This window comes from Desarmillaria tabescens, assembly GCF_030435595.1.
Source record: "Desarmillaria tabescens strain CCBAS 213 chromosome Unknown EV420scaffold_7, whole genome shotgun sequence".
Taxonomy (NCBI): Eukaryota; Fungi; Basidiomycota; class Agaricomycetes; order Agaricales; family Physalacriaceae; genus Desarmillaria; species Desarmillaria tabescens.
The window spans coordinates 1103009-1122819 of record NW_026848306.1 but is presented as its reverse complement, the minus strand read 5'-3'; the positions used below and the strand labels follow the sequence as shown (position 1 = coordinate 1122819).

At 47.2% G+C, this 19811-nt stretch overlaps 9 protein-coding genes across 9 annotated transcripts; 3 read left to right on the top strand and 6 right to left on the bottom strand.

The window, feature by feature from the left end:
- Nucleotides 1-81: 81 nt before the first annotated feature.
- Nucleotides 82-4301, bottom strand: EV420DRAFT_1110063 (uncharacterized protein). The gene is made up of 9 exons (XM_060465874.1): nucleotides 3376-4301; nucleotides 2856-3318; nucleotides 1833-2806; nucleotides 1304-1780; nucleotides 1197-1255; nucleotides 1023-1145; nucleotides 649-969; nucleotides 545-594; nucleotides 82-490 (listed from the first exon to the last, which is right to left on the bottom strand). The coding sequence occupies exons 1-9, from the start codon at nucleotides 3923-3925 to the stop codon at nucleotides 349-351; spliced, it is 3159 nt and encodes a 1052-aa protein (XP_060335136.1). The 5' UTR covers nucleotides 3926-4301; the 3' UTR covers nucleotides 82-348.
- Nucleotides 4302-4483: 182 nt separating this feature from the next.
- On the top strand, nucleotides 4484-5297 carry EV420DRAFT_1476482 (uncharacterized protein; the record flags this gene model as incomplete). Its single annotated transcript, XM_060469336.1, has 4 exons — nucleotides 4484-4752; nucleotides 4805-4877; nucleotides 4931-5090; nucleotides 5155-5297. 4 exons carry the CDS (start codon nucleotides 4484-4486, stop codon nucleotides 5295-5297), a joined length of 645 nt encoding a protein of 214 aa, XP_060335135.1.
- Nucleotides 5298-5467: 170 nt separating this feature from the next.
- EV420DRAFT_1520255 (Mss4-like protein) lies at nucleotides 5468-6517 on the bottom strand. Its single transcript, XM_060472154.1, has 4 exons — nucleotides 6143-6517; nucleotides 5939-6092; nucleotides 5751-5886; nucleotides 5468-5696 (listed from the first exon to the last, which is right to left on the bottom strand). Exons 1-3 carry the CDS (start codon nucleotides 6440-6442, stop codon nucleotides 5765-5767), a joined length of 576 nt encoding a protein of 191 aa, XP_060335134.1. The 5' UTR covers nucleotides 6443-6517; the 3' UTR covers nucleotides 5468-5696; nucleotides 5751-5764.
- A 54-nt stretch (nucleotides 6518-6571) lies between these two features.
- EV420DRAFT_1520250 (P-loop containing nucleoside triphosphate hydrolase protein) lies at nucleotides 6572-10321 on the top strand (the record flags this gene model as incomplete). The annotated part of the gene is made up of 18 exons (XM_060472153.1): nucleotides 6572-6831; nucleotides 6882-6968; nucleotides 7014-7061; nucleotides 7116-7288; nucleotides 7338-7444; nucleotides 7498-7729; nucleotides 7778-7875; nucleotides 7933-8065; nucleotides 8121-8178; nucleotides 8225-8493; nucleotides 8540-8768; nucleotides 8821-9044; nucleotides 9100-9270; nucleotides 9321-9451; nucleotides 9514-9604; nucleotides 9653-9735; nucleotides 9789-9879; nucleotides 9937-10321. Coding segments are annotated over 18 exons (2647 nt in total), but the record flags the coding sequence as incomplete, so codon positions are not given.
- On the bottom strand, nucleotides 10320-11823 carry EV420DRAFT_1520248 (alpha/beta-hydrolase). The gene is made up of 9 exons (XM_060472152.1): nucleotides 11741-11823; nucleotides 11567-11687; nucleotides 11444-11516; nucleotides 11269-11393; nucleotides 11017-11221; nucleotides 10776-10966; nucleotides 10641-10723; nucleotides 10574-10586; nucleotides 10320-10523 (listed from the first exon to the last, which is right to left on the bottom strand). Exons 1-9 carry the CDS (start codon nucleotides 11802-11804, stop codon nucleotides 10481-10483), a joined length of 918 nt encoding a protein of 305 aa, XP_060335132.1. The 5' UTR covers nucleotides 11805-11823; the 3' UTR covers nucleotides 10320-10480.
- Nucleotides 11824-11851: 28 nt separating this feature from the next.
- EV420DRAFT_1520247 (uncharacterized protein) lies at nucleotides 11852-12495 on the bottom strand. Its single transcript, XM_060472151.1, has 3 exons — nucleotides 12273-12495; nucleotides 12152-12220; nucleotides 11852-12087 (listed from the first exon to the last, which is right to left on the bottom strand). Exons 1-3 carry the CDS (start codon nucleotides 12361-12363, stop codon nucleotides 12041-12043), a joined length of 207 nt encoding a protein of 68 aa, XP_060335131.1. The 5' UTR covers nucleotides 12364-12495; the 3' UTR covers nucleotides 11852-12040.
- Nucleotides 12496-13156: 661 nt separating this feature from the next.
- EV420DRAFT_1761061 (uncharacterized protein) lies at nucleotides 13157-13833 on the top strand. Its single transcript, XM_060480648.1, has 3 exons — nucleotides 13157-13498; nucleotides 13558-13626; nucleotides 13676-13833. Exons 1-3 carry the CDS (start codon nucleotides 13411-13413, stop codon nucleotides 13720-13722), a joined length of 204 nt encoding a protein of 67 aa, XP_060335130.1. The 5' UTR covers nucleotides 13157-13410; the 3' UTR covers nucleotides 13723-13833.
- A 229-nt stretch (nucleotides 13834-14062) lies between these two features.
- Nucleotides 14063-16283, bottom strand: EV420DRAFT_1264009 (uncharacterized protein; the record flags this gene model as incomplete). Its single annotated transcript, XM_060467203.1, has 13 exons — nucleotides 14063-14158; nucleotides 14211-14276; nucleotides 14328-14453; nucleotides 14507-14519; nucleotides 14576-14653; nucleotides 14704-14908; nucleotides 14959-15058; nucleotides 15109-15241; nucleotides 15293-15402; nucleotides 15454-15492; nucleotides 15547-15903; nucleotides 15955-16001; nucleotides 16055-16283. 13 exons carry the CDS (start codon nucleotides 16281-16283, stop codon nucleotides 14063-14065), a joined length of 1599 nt encoding a protein of 532 aa, XP_060335129.1.
- Nucleotides 16284-17168: 885 nt separating this feature from the next.
- On the bottom strand, nucleotides 17169-17867 carry EV420DRAFT_1476478 (uncharacterized protein; the record flags this gene model as incomplete). Its single annotated transcript, XM_060469335.1, has 4 exons — nucleotides 17169-17348; nucleotides 17525-17540; nucleotides 17586-17688; nucleotides 17747-17867. The coding sequence occupies 4 exons, from the start codon at nucleotides 17865-17867 to the stop codon at nucleotides 17169-17171; spliced, it is 420 nt and encodes a 139-aa protein (XP_060335128.1).
- Between the last annotated feature and the right edge of the window lie 1944 nt (nucleotides 17868-19811).

The window sequence follows — 19811 nt, the reverse complement described above, 5'->3', positions numbered from 1 at the left end:
AAGGAAAATTCGTCGAAGTGACAAAAACATATTTCCGCCGATTACGGATAATTGGGGACATGTACATTACGAGTAGAACGTCCAGAGATCCCATCAAAGAACATTTGCAAGCAGCTTGGTATTGAAAACGAACTATCAGGAGAGCTATATGACTTGATTCGACATTCTGTCGTAGACTAAAAGATACAGATGCAAGTGTGGTGATATTGAACATTGGAGCAATAGACGTGAAAGTTGTATAGTGAATTATAAAGAGAAACTGGCCATGGCGAGGAATTCGAACCTATTCTACCGATCGTCATGGGAGAGGGGAATAATGAATTGTCGAAAGGGTGTCATGTCTATGCGCTACCATCGCTTAACCATATCTTCGAGTTCCAAAACAACTTCAGACATGGTCGGGCGTTTCTCGTGTTCGTGGGCCCACATACGTTCGATGAGATTGACGATATCAGGGCACCACTGTTTTCGAAGACCGGATAATGAAGGACTGTCGATTACATCATTAGGTAAAGGCTGAGTAGAGCAGCACCATAAAACATACCGCTGGCGTTTTGTTCCTACAATCTCGTAGATTGCGTGTTCATTCATGCCCTAAGTGATGCATTCAGTACGAGCGGACAACGCGTCGATCAAAGCGATGAGTACCTCCCAGGGGAATTTCTTGGTCGGCTGATGCCACTGGAGCATCTCCCAATACACCATGGCACAAGAAAAGACATCGACTTTATGATTATACTTGGGATGGGCATGCCACAGCTCTGGGGCCTGCCAATTGACCGTGCCGACTAGGCTCCGAACCATGGATCGCGTAGATTGTTTGACCTTCGCTAGACCAAAGTCAGCAATCTTAGCTATTCCTTTCGATGTGATGAGAATGTTCGAGGATTTGCAGTCACGATGGATGACAGAAGGCTTTCTGAGATGGAGATATTCTAGACCGCGAGCGATGTCTAACATCATAACCAGCTATTGAACATATTCAACGCTTTGGTTAAGTATGGGGAAAACACAACACTTACAACTTTATGCAAGGAAGGTGGGTGGACATTACGAATGTAATCAAAAAGATCACCGTTCGAACAAAGCTCGCTGATCATCATAACCGGAACCTCCTTGGTATTCTCTGGAACGCTGACACCTAGCTGTTGATAATAATCAGTATATAATACGCAGTAACATGACAGTTAACATACGAAACGAACGATGTTCGGATGGTCGAAGCCTCCAAGCAATTTCAATTCCTTGATATCCACTAGTACAAGGTCAGTACGTCGCAGAAAACTTACTGATAGTGACTTACTGGCAGTGAGCTGTCCTCGGAATTCTGATATAGCAATTTTCCTACCCTTAAACTTGCCTATGAAAACATCCTTGAACCCACCGCTACCTATCTTTTCCAATTTCTGAAGCTTGTCAGGGGGTATCTCCCGGTCCTCCAGACCAAGTGTACCAAGGTCCAACTCCAGCTCAGGCTCTTGGGACACTTGCGGAGTACGCGGTTCGTCGGTATGAACACGTTCAGAGCGAAGGAGAATAGGCGAAGAGACGGTGTCAGAACTGTTGGGCCTACGTCGCCGCCGTTTGATAGTTGACGGTGGGCGTACGGTACCGGAAGAAGATCTTGATGAGATCGCTTGCCTATCCCGCCATTGGAGGAGTGCCTCTGCAAGCTGGGGTTTAGTGCCTACAGGCTCTAAGTCACGGACTTCACACAGGCGCACGAGGTCGTTTCGCCGAAGACGAACAAGGGTTTTTGTTGTAGCGATAGTAAGATCGACTAAGAAATAGGTTAGAACTTGTCGTGTAAATTGTAATAACAAGAGGATTACCGTCATCCTCCTCCTCACCATCCTCGCCATCTTCTTCCTCCCTCTCCTCCTCCTCCTCCTCGGTGTCACCTTCAGCATCTATGTCAACATCTTCGACATCAAGGTCCTGAGCCTCATTATCTTCTACCGAAGAATCAACATCCATGTCTTCTTCCTCCTCGCCTACAATTTTCCCATTGCGTAATCTTCGGGGCTCAACGGCTATGGTGATTTCGTCGTCATCTTCTCCTTCGGCATCTTCTTCCCCTTCCTCCTCAGCGCCCGATTCTTCATCAGCATCCTCCTCTGCTTCATTGATATCCTCTTCCCCCTCAGCGTCGTCTTCGTCATCCCCGTCGCTAGCAGAGCCCTCTTGACCATGTCCAGAGCGAAGACGACGCCGTAGAGGCGTTCTTCGCCCGCGAGAGGGTGCAGGTGAAGGAGAGGCAGTGGAAATAAGTTCATCCACTTCCTCCGTCTCTACATCATCATCACTCACACTGATATCAGGGACTGCCTCCTCCTCCTCCTCCTCCTCCTCCTCCTCCTCCTCCTCCTCCGCCTCCTCCGCCTCATCTTCAGATTCCTTTAGACTCATTATCCGACCCTTCGCCTTACGCATAGGAGTCACTCTCCGTGCATCCAGGGTTCCTGTATCCTTTTCACGCTCCCTCTCCTTATCCTTGCTTCTCAACCGACGAGGACTGGGTTCGGGGCGGGCACTCAAGCGAGCTTCTAGTTCCTCTAGCTCAGTCAGATCGCTTTCTTCGTCCAATGACGACTTGGGTTGGGATTGTGTGGTATGGGCATCGAATTCGACCTGCTTACCCTTCCCTTTGCTTGATCTTTGACTGCGTACAGGCGCTGGTATAGAAGCCAAACCCTGTGACGTAGCTTCAGCGGAAACTTTGCGTGAGCGTAGACGAGTCACGGGAGGGGTCTGCACAGATGAGGATGTGGACGCAAGAGGTGATGAACGACTCGAAGTAGTGCGCCTGCTGAAGAACTGTCAGAGATGTTATTAAAAAGAGTTAAGATTCTTACCGTGTAGCATTACTTCCGGAAGATCCACCGCTACCTTTTCTAGAATTCCTTCTGTACGAATGCGATGAAGCATTGATCGCGACGTCCCCTTGGAACGTGCCCATGGACAAACTTCTGCCTTTGAGGGTTCTGCCTCGACTCTTTCCTAAGTCATTTGTTGTAGCGCGACGACGAAGATTTCCGATCGGGACATAAGGTAGTCCTCGGGCGTCGTCCACTTCATTTTCAGCGGCGTTGCCTTCATCAGATGAATAGTCACTTGAATTGCCGTGCCCAGGAGGAGAGGATGGAGGTAACGATACGATGTCATCTCGAGCCGCGATGATGTAGTCGACAATGTCGGATTTGGTCAGTTGTTCTGCATCTTCAGATAGACCAGTGAGGGTATATAGCCGCATCAGTTCATCTTTGCGAAGGCGAAGTAGTTGGTTAGGTGGTGCAGAGTTGATAAGATGATCATCGGCTAGATAGGTCAGAGTGAGTTTGTAGTCTTCATGGGAAACGGATACGGCACACGTACTGGACTCCTCGCTGTCATCATCAACTTCAACATTCTGTTCTTCTTCGCCGCTTTCGGAATCTGAATTACGTGATAAGGACCATGGGGCGGCGCTGTCAATCTCCATAGAGCTAGCATCGCTCTCGTCGCTGGTAAACTTCCTTCGACGCCCAGAGCTGCTCCTGAGTCTCTTCAGCACCCCCGAGCCACGCGTCGGACGACCGCCGTTTTGCGCGTTTTCATTGCTAGTCGCGACGCGTTTCCGTTTCGAACCTACGCAAGCATCTGCTTGACTCACGATATGCATTTCTGGAGCGCCCTTCTGGCTGGTGAATACACGAGAAGGCAGACGGCGAAGATTGGGCTGCAAAGGGACCAAAACAGGACGTGACTCTGTAGATGATGTCGAGCCGCGCAGTGGTTTATGACCGATGGATGGATCCAAATGCAAATGGTTGTTCCGCCTCCGGGAGCTGGGAGACAATCGCAGAGGGTACTTTTTTCGCGCCAGAGGGGGTGAACTGACCGACGACGAGTTCACTGTCTGGGGCGAGGGACGACGTTGGGCCATAACAAGAACCGACGACCATGCAAAGCGATGGCTTGAACGGGATCAGCACACGCTCCGTTGGACTGGTGCAGGTGAGCGAAAGGCGAAATAGCGTACAGAATGTCGTCCACAACAACGAGTCGGTGGCAGGCGAACAACATGCACAAACAGTGTTGTCCAAACCTCACGTGACTATCGGGCGGGACCGTCGGCAATTTCCATTCTCAGACTTTGAGGCGGTTCGCTCAGCGCTGTTGAATCCCAAACCATCTCTTCCCTACGATGTTCTCTTGTCACTGACGCCACATGTGATTACGCTCGGTACAGTATTAATAAGGAATGCAGGAACATTGGTCGCAGGTGACAACATAGAAACATGTAATTATATACTCAACAGCTCCCGGAATCCAGAAATTGTGTTTACTCGCATAAGCCTGAAAAGTGGACAATGGACAAGAAATCACAAGGGCTATAACCTGGTGCTTCTCACGACACCTTTTCTACTTTGCGAATTTAAAAATGCCTGGACAATCGCATTCTATCCTCGCATTCCTCTCATCGTGTCCCACAGCTCCCTCGATGTTGTTAAAGTTCGCAAATTCCGACTTTTTCCAAAGTCCCTTGATCGACGTTGACACCGGGGATTTAATGTACAACATCGTGACTGTGCATCACACGGAAGATCAAGACAAGCTTGTGGTCCTCCTGAAAAATCCGCAGGGAAAAGCAATCTCGAAAATAGTCTGGGTGAAACCCAATCCCTCGATGCTATTCAACTTTCAAAGGTTGTATAACGTATCTGCAGTCATCGACCAGGACGACGTTCAAGACATGGAATCGGCGGTCGAGTGAGTGGCATTCATAAGTTTTCAAATATTCAAACCCACAGTAAATTGTCAGAGACGGTGTGATTCGTATCCCTACTCGATTTGACACTGAGTACTTTTGGATAGTTGGGGCGGACTCTCTGACGGTAGGCAACTTGTGTTCCAGTCGTGTCACATCGTCATAGAATGTTCTGTACAGCTCTACGATGTCGATTCGGATACGACGAAGGGACGATTTTATTTCAACTGCTCCTACCATCCAGATGCCCCCAAGAAGTTTGTCCCTGCAATAGGACCGTTGGGGCACCATTATCTGGATTTTCCATCCCATGATCTCGCCCATGACACGGAGATAATCTGTGCGTGCTCAATCGAGTATTTTCTTGGATGGTGTGGCCCAAATGAACTTACCACGGTGTTTAGTGACTTTTCTGCTCCTTGAAGTCTACCGTAGAGGGATTTTCAGCCTCCCATGGCCGATATTCATCTTCAAGAACAAAGAGAGCATCAATCTAAAGAAGAAAATAGATGCTTGGAGGGCTCGTAACAAATGGCGCTGCTCATGAACTTCCATGTATCTCGTCATCTGCCAGGCGTGCTTCAGCTCGAGGAAACGGGGATATAAGTATGTAGCACCCACGTTTCCGCAACCACGACATTAAACCCAAACAGGTTCTCATAGCTTGATTGCATTCCTCACCTTGATTTCAGAGCGAAGAATGAGTCAGTCCAAACATGGACCCGGACCTGGGCCGCCATATTGTACGATATAGCACTTGCCATCAGGTACACTTTGTCATAATACGCAGCAGAACACTATCATTTATCGCAATATAGATACATTCAAGGAGTTGCATATATGACTGAAATTGAATAGGACCATGAGGCCAACAGAGACAAGTAAGAAGTAGCACACCTATTGAGACAGCGTTGATTCGATAGTAGGTAAGTAAAAACAGACCGGTCTTTTTGAGGAGAGAATGAGCGCACAGGACACAGCGAGTTAAAGGTAATCATACCAAAACATATCGTTTCACTCGATATATCTGTATCCGACGCGGGAGCATGAAAGCCAGAACTCTTTTCCGCCCTCCTCACACCAACCCATTGGACCAAGATCGCATTCAGCGCATGAAAGCAATTTAATCTTCTTGCCTGAGGGGGGGAGATAAGCAAATGAATACTCGTTTGGGTTTGGTTCGCTCACCATTCGGAGAGAGCGGTACAGAATCAACAGCTTTCGAGAATCCGATATTATCAAACTCCATCGGTGTCGGTCCAACGAGCCACCAAGATGATTTTTCAGGAGCCTCTGGGATCGGGATCATCAACGGATGTAACTCCAAATGGCTGGGTTGCATCTATGAACTAGTCAGCAGTCCTCAAGGTTGCAGAAGTCGACTCGGATGACCTGGACAGTATCCCGTTCTTCAAGACGAGCAACCCCTTCCCTCAGAATGATACTGCGACATTCGTCCCTAGGGCATATGAGCTGGTATTTATTTGTCAACATATCTGGGTAATCGCCGATAGCATAGTGCTTGTGCGAAACATCGGAGACGCCATTCTCGAAGGTTGCAAACAGCCTAAGTGGCGGCCTTGGTCGACTGGACCGACCTTGTAGAGCTTCCAATACACCTGGAGGAATTCCTTGGTTCGATTGCTCTGTCGATTCGACAGTCGGCTGTTCCAAAAATACTGGCTGAGACATAACAGATGCTAGCGACACTGGTGAAGGGTTACGGTAGGTGAAGGGTGCAATGGCACAAATCCGGCAATTGCTTCCGTGTACCCGTGCTTCCTGTGACAAACGCGTGACAGGCGCGTCGTTTTCCTCCACCATGGCGTCTGCAGCCTCCTTCATACCCAATGGCCTTCTGAGCTTGTCGAACACGGCAAGTATTCTTACTGATGAAAGCGAGACTCCAACTGCCGGTCCTTCGTCTCCACGAGTTCCCGCCATAACCACGTTTGCCACATCAACGGTGGAGACGTCACTGCCAGCTACGGAATCGAGTGCAGAAGGTGGTTTACAAGATTTGGTTGTTAACATTGACACGTTGAAGGATGTGGAGTCTCTCTTGGACGTTGTTAGGACCGGTGTGTCATCATAACAGCCCGTTTCTCTTTAGTTGTCTAATTGCGTCTAGGTGCGAGTACCTCACTACAATCAGAGTCGTCAGTGTTCCAGTCTACCGGACTTCTGTCTTCTACCAATGATATCAACTTGCTATCTGGTGCGTTATAGTCTCTTTCTATTTCGTTTTGCTAAAGAGTACCAGATCCGTTCATTTCGAATGGACTTTTATCTAACAGCTTGAGCTCACAAGGTGCGGCCTGTGTCTTGTACACTTTCAGAAAACCTCACAATCCTGATTATTAAGATGATGATCTGACACTCTCCGAAGCTTCTGGCATTCCCCTTACGTTTTCGGAAAGCACTACACCTTTCCCTCGTTTCGACCAATCCACATCAAAATTCACTCTCAAGGCAAGAACATTTGACGGTCGGACAGCCTTTATCAGGCGCAAATATAAACCTTCTCGAGACACGCGAGTAAGTGGCCAGATGTTTCGACCCGCATTTAACTGACCATCGTTGCTAGAAAACGACGGGTTTGTCCACCAAGGGAATGGGTAACCTGCTTGACGTGCCCATACACCGACTTCTCGATAATATTTCCAGGGACAAGGCGATAGAACTCAGCGAGCGGTGAGTGTACCAATTGGAACGACCAAAAAATCTCAATAGACCGTCTTTCCCAGCCAGCGACCCTCTCACGCGAGTCACGCCAGCGAGCACACGCTCTGGGTAGACCGTTATCGACCTCAGCGATTCACAGACCTCATGGGGAACGAACGCGTGGCCAGAGAGGTATTATCTTGGGTGAAGCAGTGGGATTGGTGTGTATTTGGAAAGAGCAAGGGAAAGAGGCGCGCACGAGATGGTGACGAGAACGTCGACTTCGAAGACGAGTATCATCGTCCCAAAGAAAAGGTCTGCTCCGCGCTTTCGCCTATGACCGTTTTTTGACGCATGGCATAGATCCTGTTATTATCCGGTCCTCCAGGGTTAGGAAAGACTACAATGGCTCATGTCATTGCCCGTCAAGCCGGGTATGAAGTTGTGGAAATTAATGCTAGGTATGATAGCCTGACTAACTCGTACACATTTTTTCCCTTGGACCAAATGACTTGCAGTGACGCTCGTTCTGGACAAATTGTCGACGATCGAATACGACCTACTCTTGAATCTGGTTCCACTGTCGGCAGTTCAAAACCGGTACTAGTCGTCATTGATGAAATTGACGGGGCCACGGGTGCAGGGGAGAATGTCAGGGATTTTTTCTCTGTGCTCAGATCCGTGTCCTTCTAAAAGCTGCCCATAGACGTCGAGTTTCATCTACAAACTTATTCAATTAACTTTTGACAAACCACGGAGGAAAGGTGGGAAATCTATTTGTCATCATTACTTAACTAACCATTTGGCTAGCGCGCGCAGGACAACAGCGGGATCCAAATGCCAAACGGCCTATATTGCGCCCAATCATATGTATCTGCAACGATATCAATGCATCGTCACTCGCGAAACTACGCCCACATGCCTATCAGATTAGACTGCAAAAACCAGCAGATGTGCACACCGTAAAGCGACTTCGACAGGTCTGTGAGCTCGAGGGGCTTCGAGCCGATACCCGAGCACTTTCTGCACTTGTAGGAATTGCCAGAGGCGACCTAAGAGGATGCATCAACACTCTTCAGGTGCGTGGACGGCCTTACAGAAGCGATGTCTCTGACATTGTCACAGTTCATCAAAACCCGTAGGGAAGCTGTGACAGAGGACGTCATTCGCAAAGCTACTGTTGGGATGAAAGAAGCCGAGATGTCGATCATCTCTGTCTTGACTGATCTTTTCAGTCCCTTGTCAAAACGACGTGTAAAGGAGCTCGGCATGGGAGATGAAGAAGAATCTCGTTACGTTGGACGTCTCAGTCGTGTCGTTGACTCCTGCGGCAGAGATTCCAACATTGCTATCGGTAACCATTTTTTAAGTACTCCATGAAGGATTAAACTAATACTGACATACAGGCTGTTTTTCTCACTACGCCAATCTTCGTCAGCATGATGCCGATTTCTCTCGGTATGAAAAAGCAAATGAATGGCTGATGACTTTTGACTGTTTGTCTGCGGCGATGTACTCAGAGGGAGAATTTGCGCTGAGCCAGTACTTGCCGTATACCCTCGTTCCGTTCTATCCCTTGTTTCAAGAACGAGGTGGTCCACGGGTTGAAAGGGACCAATTAGATTGGGAGGTGCGCCAATTATCAGGTGTTCGGTTGGCCGTATCCATGTTGACCTGTGAATCAGAATGTGCAAACTACCAAAGCCAATGAGGAGATCTATAAGTCTTTAGGACGGGGTCTACACACAGCCAGCACTCGTCTTGGAGGAGATTTCCGTCATCTTGTTCACACTCCTATCATGCAATTAGAATTCGCTCCGCTCTTAAATAGGATTATATCTCCGCCTTTGCGTCCGGTAAGTTTGCATCCTTGTCATTACAAACTCAATCTACAAGCCACCGTCAGGTTAACTCTCAATTCATCAAGCCTGAGGAGCGAGCACTGCTATCGAGACTCGTTCGGATTATGACGAGGCTAGAACTACGCTTCGTGCAAGAAAGAGCAGAAGATGGCCAATTGACCTATCGACTAGACCCGTGAGCTAGTCAGCCTCTCCGACGAAAATATGTATATTAATGTCGAATTCTACTTCCGCAAGGCCTATAGATGTTTTTGTCACATACGACGGGAAACGTACAGCAGATATCGCTGTCTCGCGTTATGCTGTGCGACATCTCGTTGCTCAAGAGGTTAGGGCAAGTTAATACATTCTATACTAGCATTCTGATACCGGATAGGTTGATGCTGAATTGACCGCTATGCAAACCGACATTGTTGAAAAGGGAAAGAAGGGGAAGCACGCCAACTTGTTCGACAAAACGTCAGTACTTGCCATTACCACTCTTTGGAGAGCTACTAACACACCGAACACAGATCAAAGGCGAAAACAGATGATCAGCCATCTGATCCAAGTGCTGGTCGTCCCACGAAACGGACCAGATTGGAGGTCGATATCGCAGACCGGGTATGTTATGTTGTTCTCGATCTACGCCTTACATTGTCTTGAATCTACCTCCGCTAGCCGCCAACCGACTTCTTCGGACGGCTGATTACTGCCCCAGCCGGTGGAGTTGGAGGTACGAATAATAAAATCGTTGAGAAAAAGTTCCGTGTGGCATACAAGTTCGCCGAAGGTAATTCTGCCGCAGTTCGCAAACCTATCAAAGTTGGAGCATTCTTGTAACGGTGAAGCTGTAGTGTTGAGGTGCAAGGCGAATGGCATGTTTTATGATAAGTATGTAAAACGTATATTTATGGTATATAGGATCTTTGCATATGGTTAGTATGCTATACAGATTGCACAGGGTGCGATTATTCCTGCTCTTGTTCTTTTAGAGTTTTACATAACGATTTGCGACCCGAACTTGACCGTGACCATTTTCGAAGCCGCTCAGTGAGTTGACGCGTTTTTAGAAGCCAGATGAAAAGAGGCATCGGCACATACGATATATGACGGGTCGCCTGTTTTCACAGGATCAAGCAGTGCCAATTGCGTTTCTATGTCTACATAAAGGATATGATATGCTCTAGCATGTCCTTCTTGGAAAACCTCGGCGTCTACCCTTCTATGATATGAAATTTGTGACGAGTTTCTTAAACTCCATCGGCCTGGATGGGAAAACATTAGCTTTTGCCAAAAAGCACGACATACAACTTACTGCTCAGCATGAACTAGAAAAAATGTTCATTAGTCAGGGAAGATTGCAGTGACAAGCCATAACGCACCCCAATGGCCAGCGTCCAACGTTTCGAGCACCATGTTAGGGAAGAACGATTTGGCGATCGGGATATTATGCCGATTGATGTAGCTTGTATATATGTCAGACTTATACCAAGGCAGACCCATGCGTCTAGACTTACGCGCTCTTCGCCCCTTTAATAAACAAGGCCTTTCCGTCCCACCGCCGTTCTCCGCTTTCATAAGGGAACGACCCAATATCTTGAATCGAATTCCCAAGGATGTTTATCGGAATTCGAAAATGTGTATGCTCATGTGAAGTGTGTGGAGGCACTACAAGATTTGTGAGTAGGAACATGACGATACTTGGGTCCTATACAGATGTCAACCAAAAAACGATGGCGAAGCGCTGAAAAGGCAAACCTTCTCTGTTTCATGCAAAATCTCGACAGCTTCCTTCCGTGTTTTCACCTTCATGGCCTCAATCCTCTTCATAACCTCAACATACGATTGGAACTCATTGGAGAGATTTCCTCTGGCGGGTGTTATGTCCACGGAAATAAGGTGAGAAAGCGTCGACGCTCCGAGATTGGGATCCAATGCTACGGCGGCAGCAACTTTACCTCCCCTACAAGACATTAGAAGTTTGGATGCAAGATGGCACCAGGGCCGTACATGGAGTGCCCCAGCAAGGATACATTTGTTAAATGGTGTTTCGAGATGAAGTGGAGGACGTCCGAAGCCATGGCGGAGTGGGTCATAGGCAAGGCATGCGGCGACGTTCCGTGATTGCGAAGGTCCTGGAAGATCTTATAGTTCTCTGAAAGCTACAGCGGGGAAATAAACGGACCAAAGCATATACAGGTCGATTCAGGTCGCGCAGGAAGGCTTTGGTGAGAGATGTCCAGTTCCGTTTGGAACCGCTGTCAAGGCATCAGATGCTACCCGTAACAATATATAGCAGATCCCATACAATAAGCCATGAAGTATAACGAGTGCTCGGTCAGTCTTATTGCCATTTGGTGGTATAAGCTCAGTATAGTGAAGCTCTACGGGAGTCGCAGTTATAGTTGTGTGGTGACGCTGAGGTCCTGCTGTAGAAAAAATAAATGATTAAACCAGAAAAAAAAAAAGCAAAGAAACTGACCAGCTAGTCGCCGCAGGGACCTTTGGAAGGTGGTGGTGATGTTGAAGGAGGAAGACCTTAGCATGGACGTTCTAGGCCAACTCGGGTGTACTCGGCCTTATGTTTGCCGATCGCGAAAATTCAAAGATATTTATAGAATCTAACGCGTTCAGAAACGCGAGACGTCTGAGAGCAAGCAGAAGAATGGTAACTTAATGCCGGTTGAAATTTGGAAATATGGCTAGCAAGTACTACGAAGAAGTATCTGATTTCATTTCCTAGAATCCTAGACCTTCAACTCGACAAGACTTCCGACTTCTCTTAATTGGGGATGCAGATCAAGTTGCCGCACGCGTTAGTCTGACAGGCTAATAAAGAATAATCAGTAAGATCAATCTATATGGATGCAAAACTTAAAAGATGTAGACTTACTGCCTTGAGATTCAGCAAACGCGCATGAGTGTCCCACTTCGTAGTCATTGGAACCGTTGCACGCGTCGACTAGCGCGGTAAAAGTGAATATAGAACTCATATATGTGAGTGCAAAGCCTACCGTCGTTGTCTGCAATGGCATTGACTTGTCCTGCGGATAGGAACATGGCCGTTAAGGCGATCATGGCAATGGAGGCGAATTTGAACATCATTTTCGAAAGAGGATGGGCAAGATTAGTGGTTGACTGTGAGCGGTAATATCTGTGTGGAAGGAGGTTGTTGGATAGATAAAGATAACTTAGGCAAGGTTTTATAGGTGAACGCCTTTCTAGAACTATTCTTACCCTTGTAAACTTTTTATGAGTTTCAATAGGTGGAGCTCTCACACCGAAGAAATCTATTCGAGAGAGGGTTTCAAGGAGAACTGTATCCCATGGGACGTGACCAGATGGACATAGCCTATATGAGTTGCGACGAGACGACATTCTGGACTCCACAGAAGTCAAAACAATTCAATGTCAGAGTCATAGCAATGCGGAGTGTCAGATATCTTTTTGTCTATATGGAGTTCTTAACAGAAATTAATCCATATTTTTACTTGCAAATCAGCGCTGGAAGGACTGGTTGCATCGAAGCAGACAGCTGGCATCAGGAATCTGCTACGGCAGTAAAATGCTGACTGTAATCTTTGATAGCTCCGGGCCTCTAGCTCCAAAGAAAAGTTAATGAGACCACAACAAAAATCAGTCTTACCGGGTTAGAAGTCCATGTAGGTAGAATCATCTGCTGCGGCATCTCTGCAGAAGTAAGCGGCCATCGTTCCATGATTCCTGATAGGCTGAAACAAGATGTCAAAAGCTGATCCTTGTCTCAGGAATCCATGATACTCTGGTCTACTTTGACCTACTCAATAAACGGACCATATTCTGATAGTTTCAACAAATTCGCGCTGAAAACCTATGCAACCAATGCTGAGCGCTGCGCCACCAAAATCTGATATTGAGACTAATTATAACTCGCCGTCGGACCAGTTACCTGCCATCAGGCCATGGAACTGAGAAGGTATTTCGGGACGCGTTTGTCACTCTTGAAACGTCCATGCAAGGGCCCCGCTCCTTACCTTGTGGAACTTGGAAAACACAGGTTGCATACCGCGCCTATAAAAGCCAGTCAATTCTGGTCCTAGTACATCCCACAACCACACTCTCACAGAGATAACCACCGCCTGCATACCATTCAACCATCCATTCACATCCAAAATGATGTTCCAAAGCAAGTTGACCGCCATGGCATTGGCTGCCGTGCTCCTCTTCGCAGGACAGGCAAACGCCATCGCAGCTAACGATGGTATGCATCGAACTCCTTCGCGGCTATGACAATGTTCGCTGACCATGATGCTTTCACAGTTGACGCATGTAACGGTTCTAACGAATATGGTGTCGGACACTCCTGCGCCTTCCAGGAGTCTCAAGGCAGTGAGTAGTGATTTCGAATAGATACATTCCGAAGCTCACGCTTTCGCAGTCTGCCAAACCAACAGTTGTGGCGTGCTTGTTTGTGTTCCTAACTGAACTAAGGCGGCCGTTGCCAGTTGCAGCGAGCCGAATACTTCATGGAGAGGTTAAATAGTGAATACGTCACTTCGTAGTTTTCGTACAAATCAGATGTTATTCTTGAACGAGATGAAAGTCTTAAATCCTGAGAGAAGTTATCGAACCAGATCTGTGTCAATTCAGGTTGAGAAAGCTGCGGTTGACTTTGAGCTTGACGCTTCGTTGTGTTCGTACAATTCGTGGGTGGCAAACCTATAGCCAAGCTTACATGAAAGTGACTATATCCTCTAAGATAGCGGGATCAGCACCCCAATACAACGAATATAACGGCAGACCCTACCATAAAATTGATCAGAATCTACGCCGTAGACACAACATACTCTAGGAACTTCTGCCACTGCCTATGCCATTTCTCAAGTGCGATCACCTTCCGGTCCGATTCGAGCATGGAGTGCTAGAGTTCTTCCCGTCAAGAGGAGATCCATGCTAAAAGATATTTGAAGTACCTTGATGCTATCTCTAGCCATAGCGCCTAGCTGGATAAGACCAGTAACTTCGCTTGATACAAGCACCTCCAGGAAAAAGTCAACGCATTGCGGGGTAATATACCTTGAAAGCCATACCTGAAAGAAATCAAAAGACAGTCCCATGTTACCGAAGACCGAGGGATCATCGGAGCAAAGCGCCACGGCTATCCCGTGGTTGAGAAGAATCGGAAGCGGATGCATGGGCATCGAGGATGTCAGTCTCTGCGAGACGCAGTCAGATGAAGGTGGACGAAAGAAGTCGCACGGGACGTCACCAGAATTTCATTTCTGGGAGGTATGCATGTATTAGCTAGAGCATCGAAGTATAAAAAGAAGGCGCCTACGAGATCGGGCACACTTCAAGCGCGATATTCTTCTCTTTACATATTTTCATCAGCTCAGGGTGCTTAACTAAAGAAAATCTACAGGACATGGGTGAGTACATCAAAAATCCGATAAGGCGTGATATTACCCATGTCCAATCCTTTTCGTTCCCAGCAGAATAGCATCGTAGAGATTCATGTCAGCTTTGGAACCATCACCAAGAGTCTCTCCAGCGTGAAGAATAAACGGGATATCGACGCCAGCAGCCTTCTGCATATGACGAAAGTTTAACAGCTTTTCTGTGTAATATGACAACGGGTATAAGACGTTCTCATCTCCAACAAGATCGAAGCCTGGGATAACGCGAGTCAGTGTGTGGTACTAAACGGAAAATAGAGTATACCTGCGATCAAGTGCGGAAACTCTTTTTTGAGCGCAATACAATCTTCAAAATACCAATCCAGCTCGTCTGGTTCGAGGAAACGGAGGGTGGTGTAGATGATCTGCATGGCAAAGTCCAGTTTAAGCTCGTCCGAAAGCAAAGGAGACGAACTTTTGCTCCAACAAACTCGTCTTCTCTTCCTTGAGCCTTCAAGTCGGCAATGCTCTCCTCCAGGACCGACTCGAAGATCATGAGAAGCTCTCTATGCGACACATTCTCAACGCCGTCGGCATTGACCATGTTCCTGTGAACGGGGCTCCGTGAACGACCTATGTTACTCTGTATGGACACGTACTTGATCCAAAAATTGACCCTCGGCTCGGCATACAAAATCCCGTCTTCTATGGAGCTCCGGATGAACTCGCGAATATACTTGGTAAAAATCGGCACGTAATGTATAAGGCCCTAAAATAAAATCTCAAAACATTCGAGACGAAGAGGAGAAGAGGAGCCTACGTCGGCAACACGAAATGTGCTCCCAAATTTTTGCCATATCTACAAGGATAAGATAAGAAAAGTCAGACTCTCTCGATGTAATAGATGACGGACCTTGGTAATGGTATTATGTGTTCCATATGCCTCTGCAGGATTGATCGTCAAACAGCCAAGAACCCATTGATCAAATCCATCTGGACCTCCTAGCACTGAGTCGAACTGTTCTCTGGCCTGGGAAAGAGAAACCCAGGTGTCTGGGACGTAGGATGGTGAAGTAAGGGATAATGCTTCGTTGTTGTGCAGCTCTATGGGAAGCGCCTTGAACTTTGGGAGCACGGTGTTTAGAGTTTGAGCATTGATAACTTGGGGAACTTGAATGTGAATTGACGGTTCTTGCAGTCCAAGGTCGTACAGGAATGAGGCGTTTACCGTCGCGTCGAGATGGATATGCAAAAGCGCGCCTTTGGGCATCTAGACGAAGCGTAAGAGATACCGTCACCGTAGATGAAATATTACGCGTACCTTGCACAGAATTTTGAATATTTCAGTTTGGATAATGATACTCCTTCCTGCAGACATGTATAAGTGAAATCCCAGGATAAAGGTCCAAAGATCAGCCTACCAGTCAGAAATTCCATGCCAGGGAATGGATGCGGTATCGATGGATAATCTGCACTCCATACCGACTCGGCCTCGGCAGCACGAATGCCACGAATCAAGCGGTCCGCCTGTATCTCGAGGGCGGATAGCTTATCTTGATCCAGAACGTCCAGGCGAAGAGATCGGTCTTTGGATATCAATTCATTGCGCTTGACTTCGTAGTCGGCGAGCTCATCGGCCAAAGATGGCATCGTGGTGGTGTGTGAAGACCCGAGTTGAGCATATGCCGCCCATGTGCCACAAGGGATGTGTTTGCAGACGGCAACAATCGACATGGCTCGAAAACTCCGACCTTATCGATACGTGGTGCATTCTAGGTTCACGATGACAGCAATAGTAGCGAATGGAACAAGCACCGTTCTCCCTGTGCATATATGCATGTAGATGTTGGTATTTCGTATGGCGGATGTCCAACCAGGGTCCAATAGACGGCGTTGAGACGGTGACCGTCAGTTGTGGGAAATCATTGATCTCTGTGTACGACGTTGTTGAAGAATATTTGAGTTTGTCATGAAGTCGATTGGTCGAGAGCAAGGAGGACAAGACCGTGTTCAGTTGATCGTGATCTGCTACAACCATGACCACGACTATGTCCGGCTTTATTATATGCTCGCGGAACTCGTATCTTACCGCGACTACGACTTCTGTTTCCTCTATTCGCCTCGGTGACGTCTCTTGGAGGCGCGCCGTGCGCCATACGACTGCTACATACCCCTATCGTAACAATACCTTCCAGGGACGATTCTGCGAGCCCGAAGACTCATACTTTTTCACGTATCATCGGAAGGCAGAAATTTGAAGCAATAATTTCGGGGACTCCACGGCAAGGGTGAGCATATGTGCTGGTATATTTGGCGATGGCCACTTGTCTCTAACTAGATCTCTGTAGTGTTGCAGGCCGCTATTTTCCATTATATATGCATCTGGACAAATTCTATCAGCCACCTTTGCGACTTCATGCACCTTTTGACGGAACATAGGAAGACTCAAATCCAGCTTGCACATGCGTAACGAACGTTTGAAGCCAGGATTCTTCGTCTTCCATCCCAGGAGGAGGAAGAAACCTGTCTTGAAATCTACCGCTTCCCTTCTAGGACATCTACGAGGATGTGCCTACCGAACCGAGACTTGAGGGAAACGCAGACGAGAGTAGGGACTTGATTCATGACAGCCTGAATTTTTGGTCTTTCCCCGCCCCTTTCGTGAGGAAATCCTGAACGTCCAAAAACCGTGTCTATAGACGTCTTAGAACGTTCCTGTTTTTCCCATTTTGTATTGAATATTTCTCATATAGACTACCCATATAGATTGCTTGGTCGGATAGCTGAAAACAGCGAAGTGTACGACCAAACATTGCCACCCTTCTCATTTCACAACTTGTGCGCCCATTCGAGAAGATCCAACACAGCGTTCTTCCCTCGATATCAGTTACTCTCTGCCCTGAAAACCTGTAAGGATACAGAGGTCAAGCAGTAAATGTTCAAAAAACTTACTGGATGTCGGTGGCATTTTTCTCCGAAGCGATGCCATCAAGGCAAAGGACCAATTTCGTTTCGCATCCCGTTAAGGTCTGAAAGCTATCGCATGCTCCCTTGGCTTCCGTGATGGAGTGAGCACTCGTATTCTCGCGAGAAAGACACGGCGCACTACTGACTGGTCAGGATTGGGAGGCCGATATTTGCAGCGTCCTCAAAACAGAAGCAGTATTCGCATATCAGAGCTGCGGAAGCGGCCAAGAGGTGGATGTAGACGGAGAGGATGATGTTTAGCTTCATCGGTCTGGCTAGGATCCGGGGCGGTTAGTCTTGAAGACAACATGTCTTATATGTCTGGTTTCGTGCTGAGAACCATCTTAGAATCGAAGGTCATGCCGAGTGATATGCACGCGTGGGTGCGGACGTTGACAGCCCTCTATAAGCAGAGGCTTGTGGATGTGAGACGTCAGTAGGCACCCGAAGAGAAGTGCAAGGCGAATAACCATTGGATGGTTATTCAGCCAATGCAGCATTCCTTGCCTTAACGTGCCAGAGAGAAGCTGGATTAAGGATAATAATGGCGGCGACTACCCACGACTTGTGAGAAGACTGTTGGATTCACAGCTATGCCACGTACCCGTTGCGTTCCTTTACATGTGCTAAAATCAAGAGCCTACTATTTGCGCCCAAAGAGTTAACATCAGACGGCCGGAAACAGGGGGCTACGCTTTTACGCCGAGAAATCTTATTACGACCAAGTAATCATCTTCAACACGCTCTATATCATATGGATGTACCAAACCTCTCTTTCATGGCAGTCAGAGGCGATAGATGGATAACTCACCGCGACTCGAGCATGCCCCCAAAAGGTACGGCGCATGTAATACGTAGTGTTAACAAGACTTTTACTAGGTATCCCATCGATACTTCAAGCACGAGAATTATACATAACGAGAGTGAGTCGCAATCTCTAAGCCAACGTGAATCATACTCTAACTCATCCCGCAGAGTATCTTTTTACAGCGGTCGTTCCCTGTGCCAACATTTCAGCCTAAGCTCGGACGCCCGTTCAAGGGATGTAGGATGCCAGCGTTCAGCATCGTATAGCTTTTTATAATCGAGTAACCGGCTGAAGCCTCCAGCTATCGATCCGCAATTCTTCTCCAATCTGTCGATCTTAAGACTCTTATCATCATCATATTAGTGTTGAAGCCCTACAAGGCGGAACAGAGATTGAGTTTGTGGTACCAGACGGGCTAGTGCTTAAGCTTTTTACCAAGGATGATTCGGCCCTTGGGACTCGTAAGTTACGGTTACTTACTTTATCATGTATGCACACAAACCCGTGCCCCATAGCCTGAGTTATGGTGGCGTCAACCCCCCTGGATACCAAGGACTCAACACATAAAGACACGAGAAATCTATACCATTAAAGGTCTGAAAATCCCCTTGTGTACCTACAGTAGCTACTGGGGCTGGCTATGAGCAAGCGCCGCCGCGTCTCTGCACATAGATTACGGGTTGCGGTTTCGAAATATAGATTAAAATAAATAAAAAATAAAAAAACAAACTTTATCACGTGCATTATCACATGACTAACGCGCTGCAATTGCCGAATTTTTCCAAAACCTTTGTCTTCGTGTTTTTACACATTTTCTTGATATAATGCAGTAATTCAATTGTAAAGACCACTCATCTGTAAATATATGATATAAATTGAAATATGCATGTAATAGTACTGATTTCTGCTCAACTACCTGTCACATGACAGGTAAGTTACCTCGACAAAAACCCCTCCGGCGAGGGGGGTAAGTTACTGGTAACTTACCGGGAATAAACCCAGGTGTATCAAAACCTAGGGTTTCGTGCCCAACCCTAGTGTGTAACCGGTAATGTAAGGGAGAAGCTAGAAGTTAGAACACACAGGAGCGTTTGTGCATAACTATTAACACTAGTATAGGAAAAAAGCATGAAATGAATAAAATAAATATTGAGATCCGTAGATCTACCACTCCGGGAAAGCGTGTCATCCTTGTGCAGGGGCCATGCTAATCTTCTCTGTATCGTTCCAATTTTTTCGTATGTCACCCCGAAGGGGACAATGAATAGTACAGTTGGTCTGAGGTAGGTCTAACGGTTTTGTATTCCTGTTGACTGGCTGAAGCACAGCCACCCGCAAAATTGCCATATATGGAGCCACAGCGAAGAGAGACTCAGTTACCCTGTAAATGAAGAGACGAGGAA

Coding starts and splice junctions, on each gene's coding strand:
- EV420DRAFT_1110063 (XM_060465874.1), bottom strand. CDS start 3,925: ATGGCCCAACGTCGTCCCTCGCCCCAGACAGTGAACTCGTCGTCGGTC. Junction 1,256..1,303: donor CCGAGGACAGCTCACTGCCA/GTAAGTCACTAT, acceptor ACCTTGTACTAG/TGGATATCAAGGAATTGAAA. Junction 595..648: donor CCAAGAAATTCCCCTGGGAG/GTACTCATCGCT, acceptor TGCATCACTTAG/GGCATGAATGAACACGCAAT.
- EV420DRAFT_1520255 (XM_060472154.1), bottom strand. CDS start 6,442: ATGTCTCAGCCAGTATTTTTGGAACAGCCGACTGTCGAATCGACAGAG. Junction 6,093..6,142: donor AAGAACGGGATACTGTCCAG/GTCATCCGAGTC, acceptor ACTAGTTCATAG/ATGCAACCCAGCCATTTGGA. Junction 5,887..5,938: donor TGTACCGCTCTCTCCGAATG/GTGAGCGAACCA, acceptor TCCCCCCCTCAG/GCAAGAAGATTAAATTGCTT.
- EV420DRAFT_1520248 (XM_060472152.1), bottom strand. CDS start 11,804: ATGCTAAGGTCTTCCTCCTTCAACATCACCACCACCTTCCAAAGGTCC. Junction 10,967..11,016: donor TTTTGCATGAAACAGAGAAG/GTTTGCCTTTTC, acceptor ACATCTGTATAG/GACCCAAGTATCGTCATGTT. Junction 10,724..10,775: donor ATTAAAGGGGCGAAGAGCGC/GTAAGTCTAGAC, acceptor CATATATACAAG/CTACATCAATCGGCATAATA.
- EV420DRAFT_1520247 (XM_060472151.1), bottom strand. CDS start 12,363: ATGATGTTCAAATTCGCCTCCATTGCCATGATCGCCTTAACGGCCATG. Junction 12,221..12,272: donor TGCCATTGCAGACAACGACG/GTAGGCTTTGCA, acceptor TTACCGCGCTAG/TCGACGCGTGCAACGGTTCC. Junction 12,088..12,151: donor GTTTGCTGAATCTCAAGGCA/GTAAGTCTACAT, acceptor ATTCTTTATTAG/CCTGTCAGACTAACGCGTGC.
- EV420DRAFT_1761061 (XM_060480648.1), top strand. CDS start 13,411: ATGATGTTCCAAAGCAAGTTGACCGCCATGGCATTGGCTGCCGTGCTC. Junction 13,499..13,557: donor CGCCATCGCAGCTAACGATG/GTATGCATCGAA, acceptor ATGCTTTCACAG/TTGACGCATGTAACGGTTCT. Junction 13,627..13,675: donor CTTCCAGGAGTCTCAAGGCA/GTGAGTAGTGAT, acceptor ACGCTTTCGCAG/TCTGCCAAACCAACAGTTGT.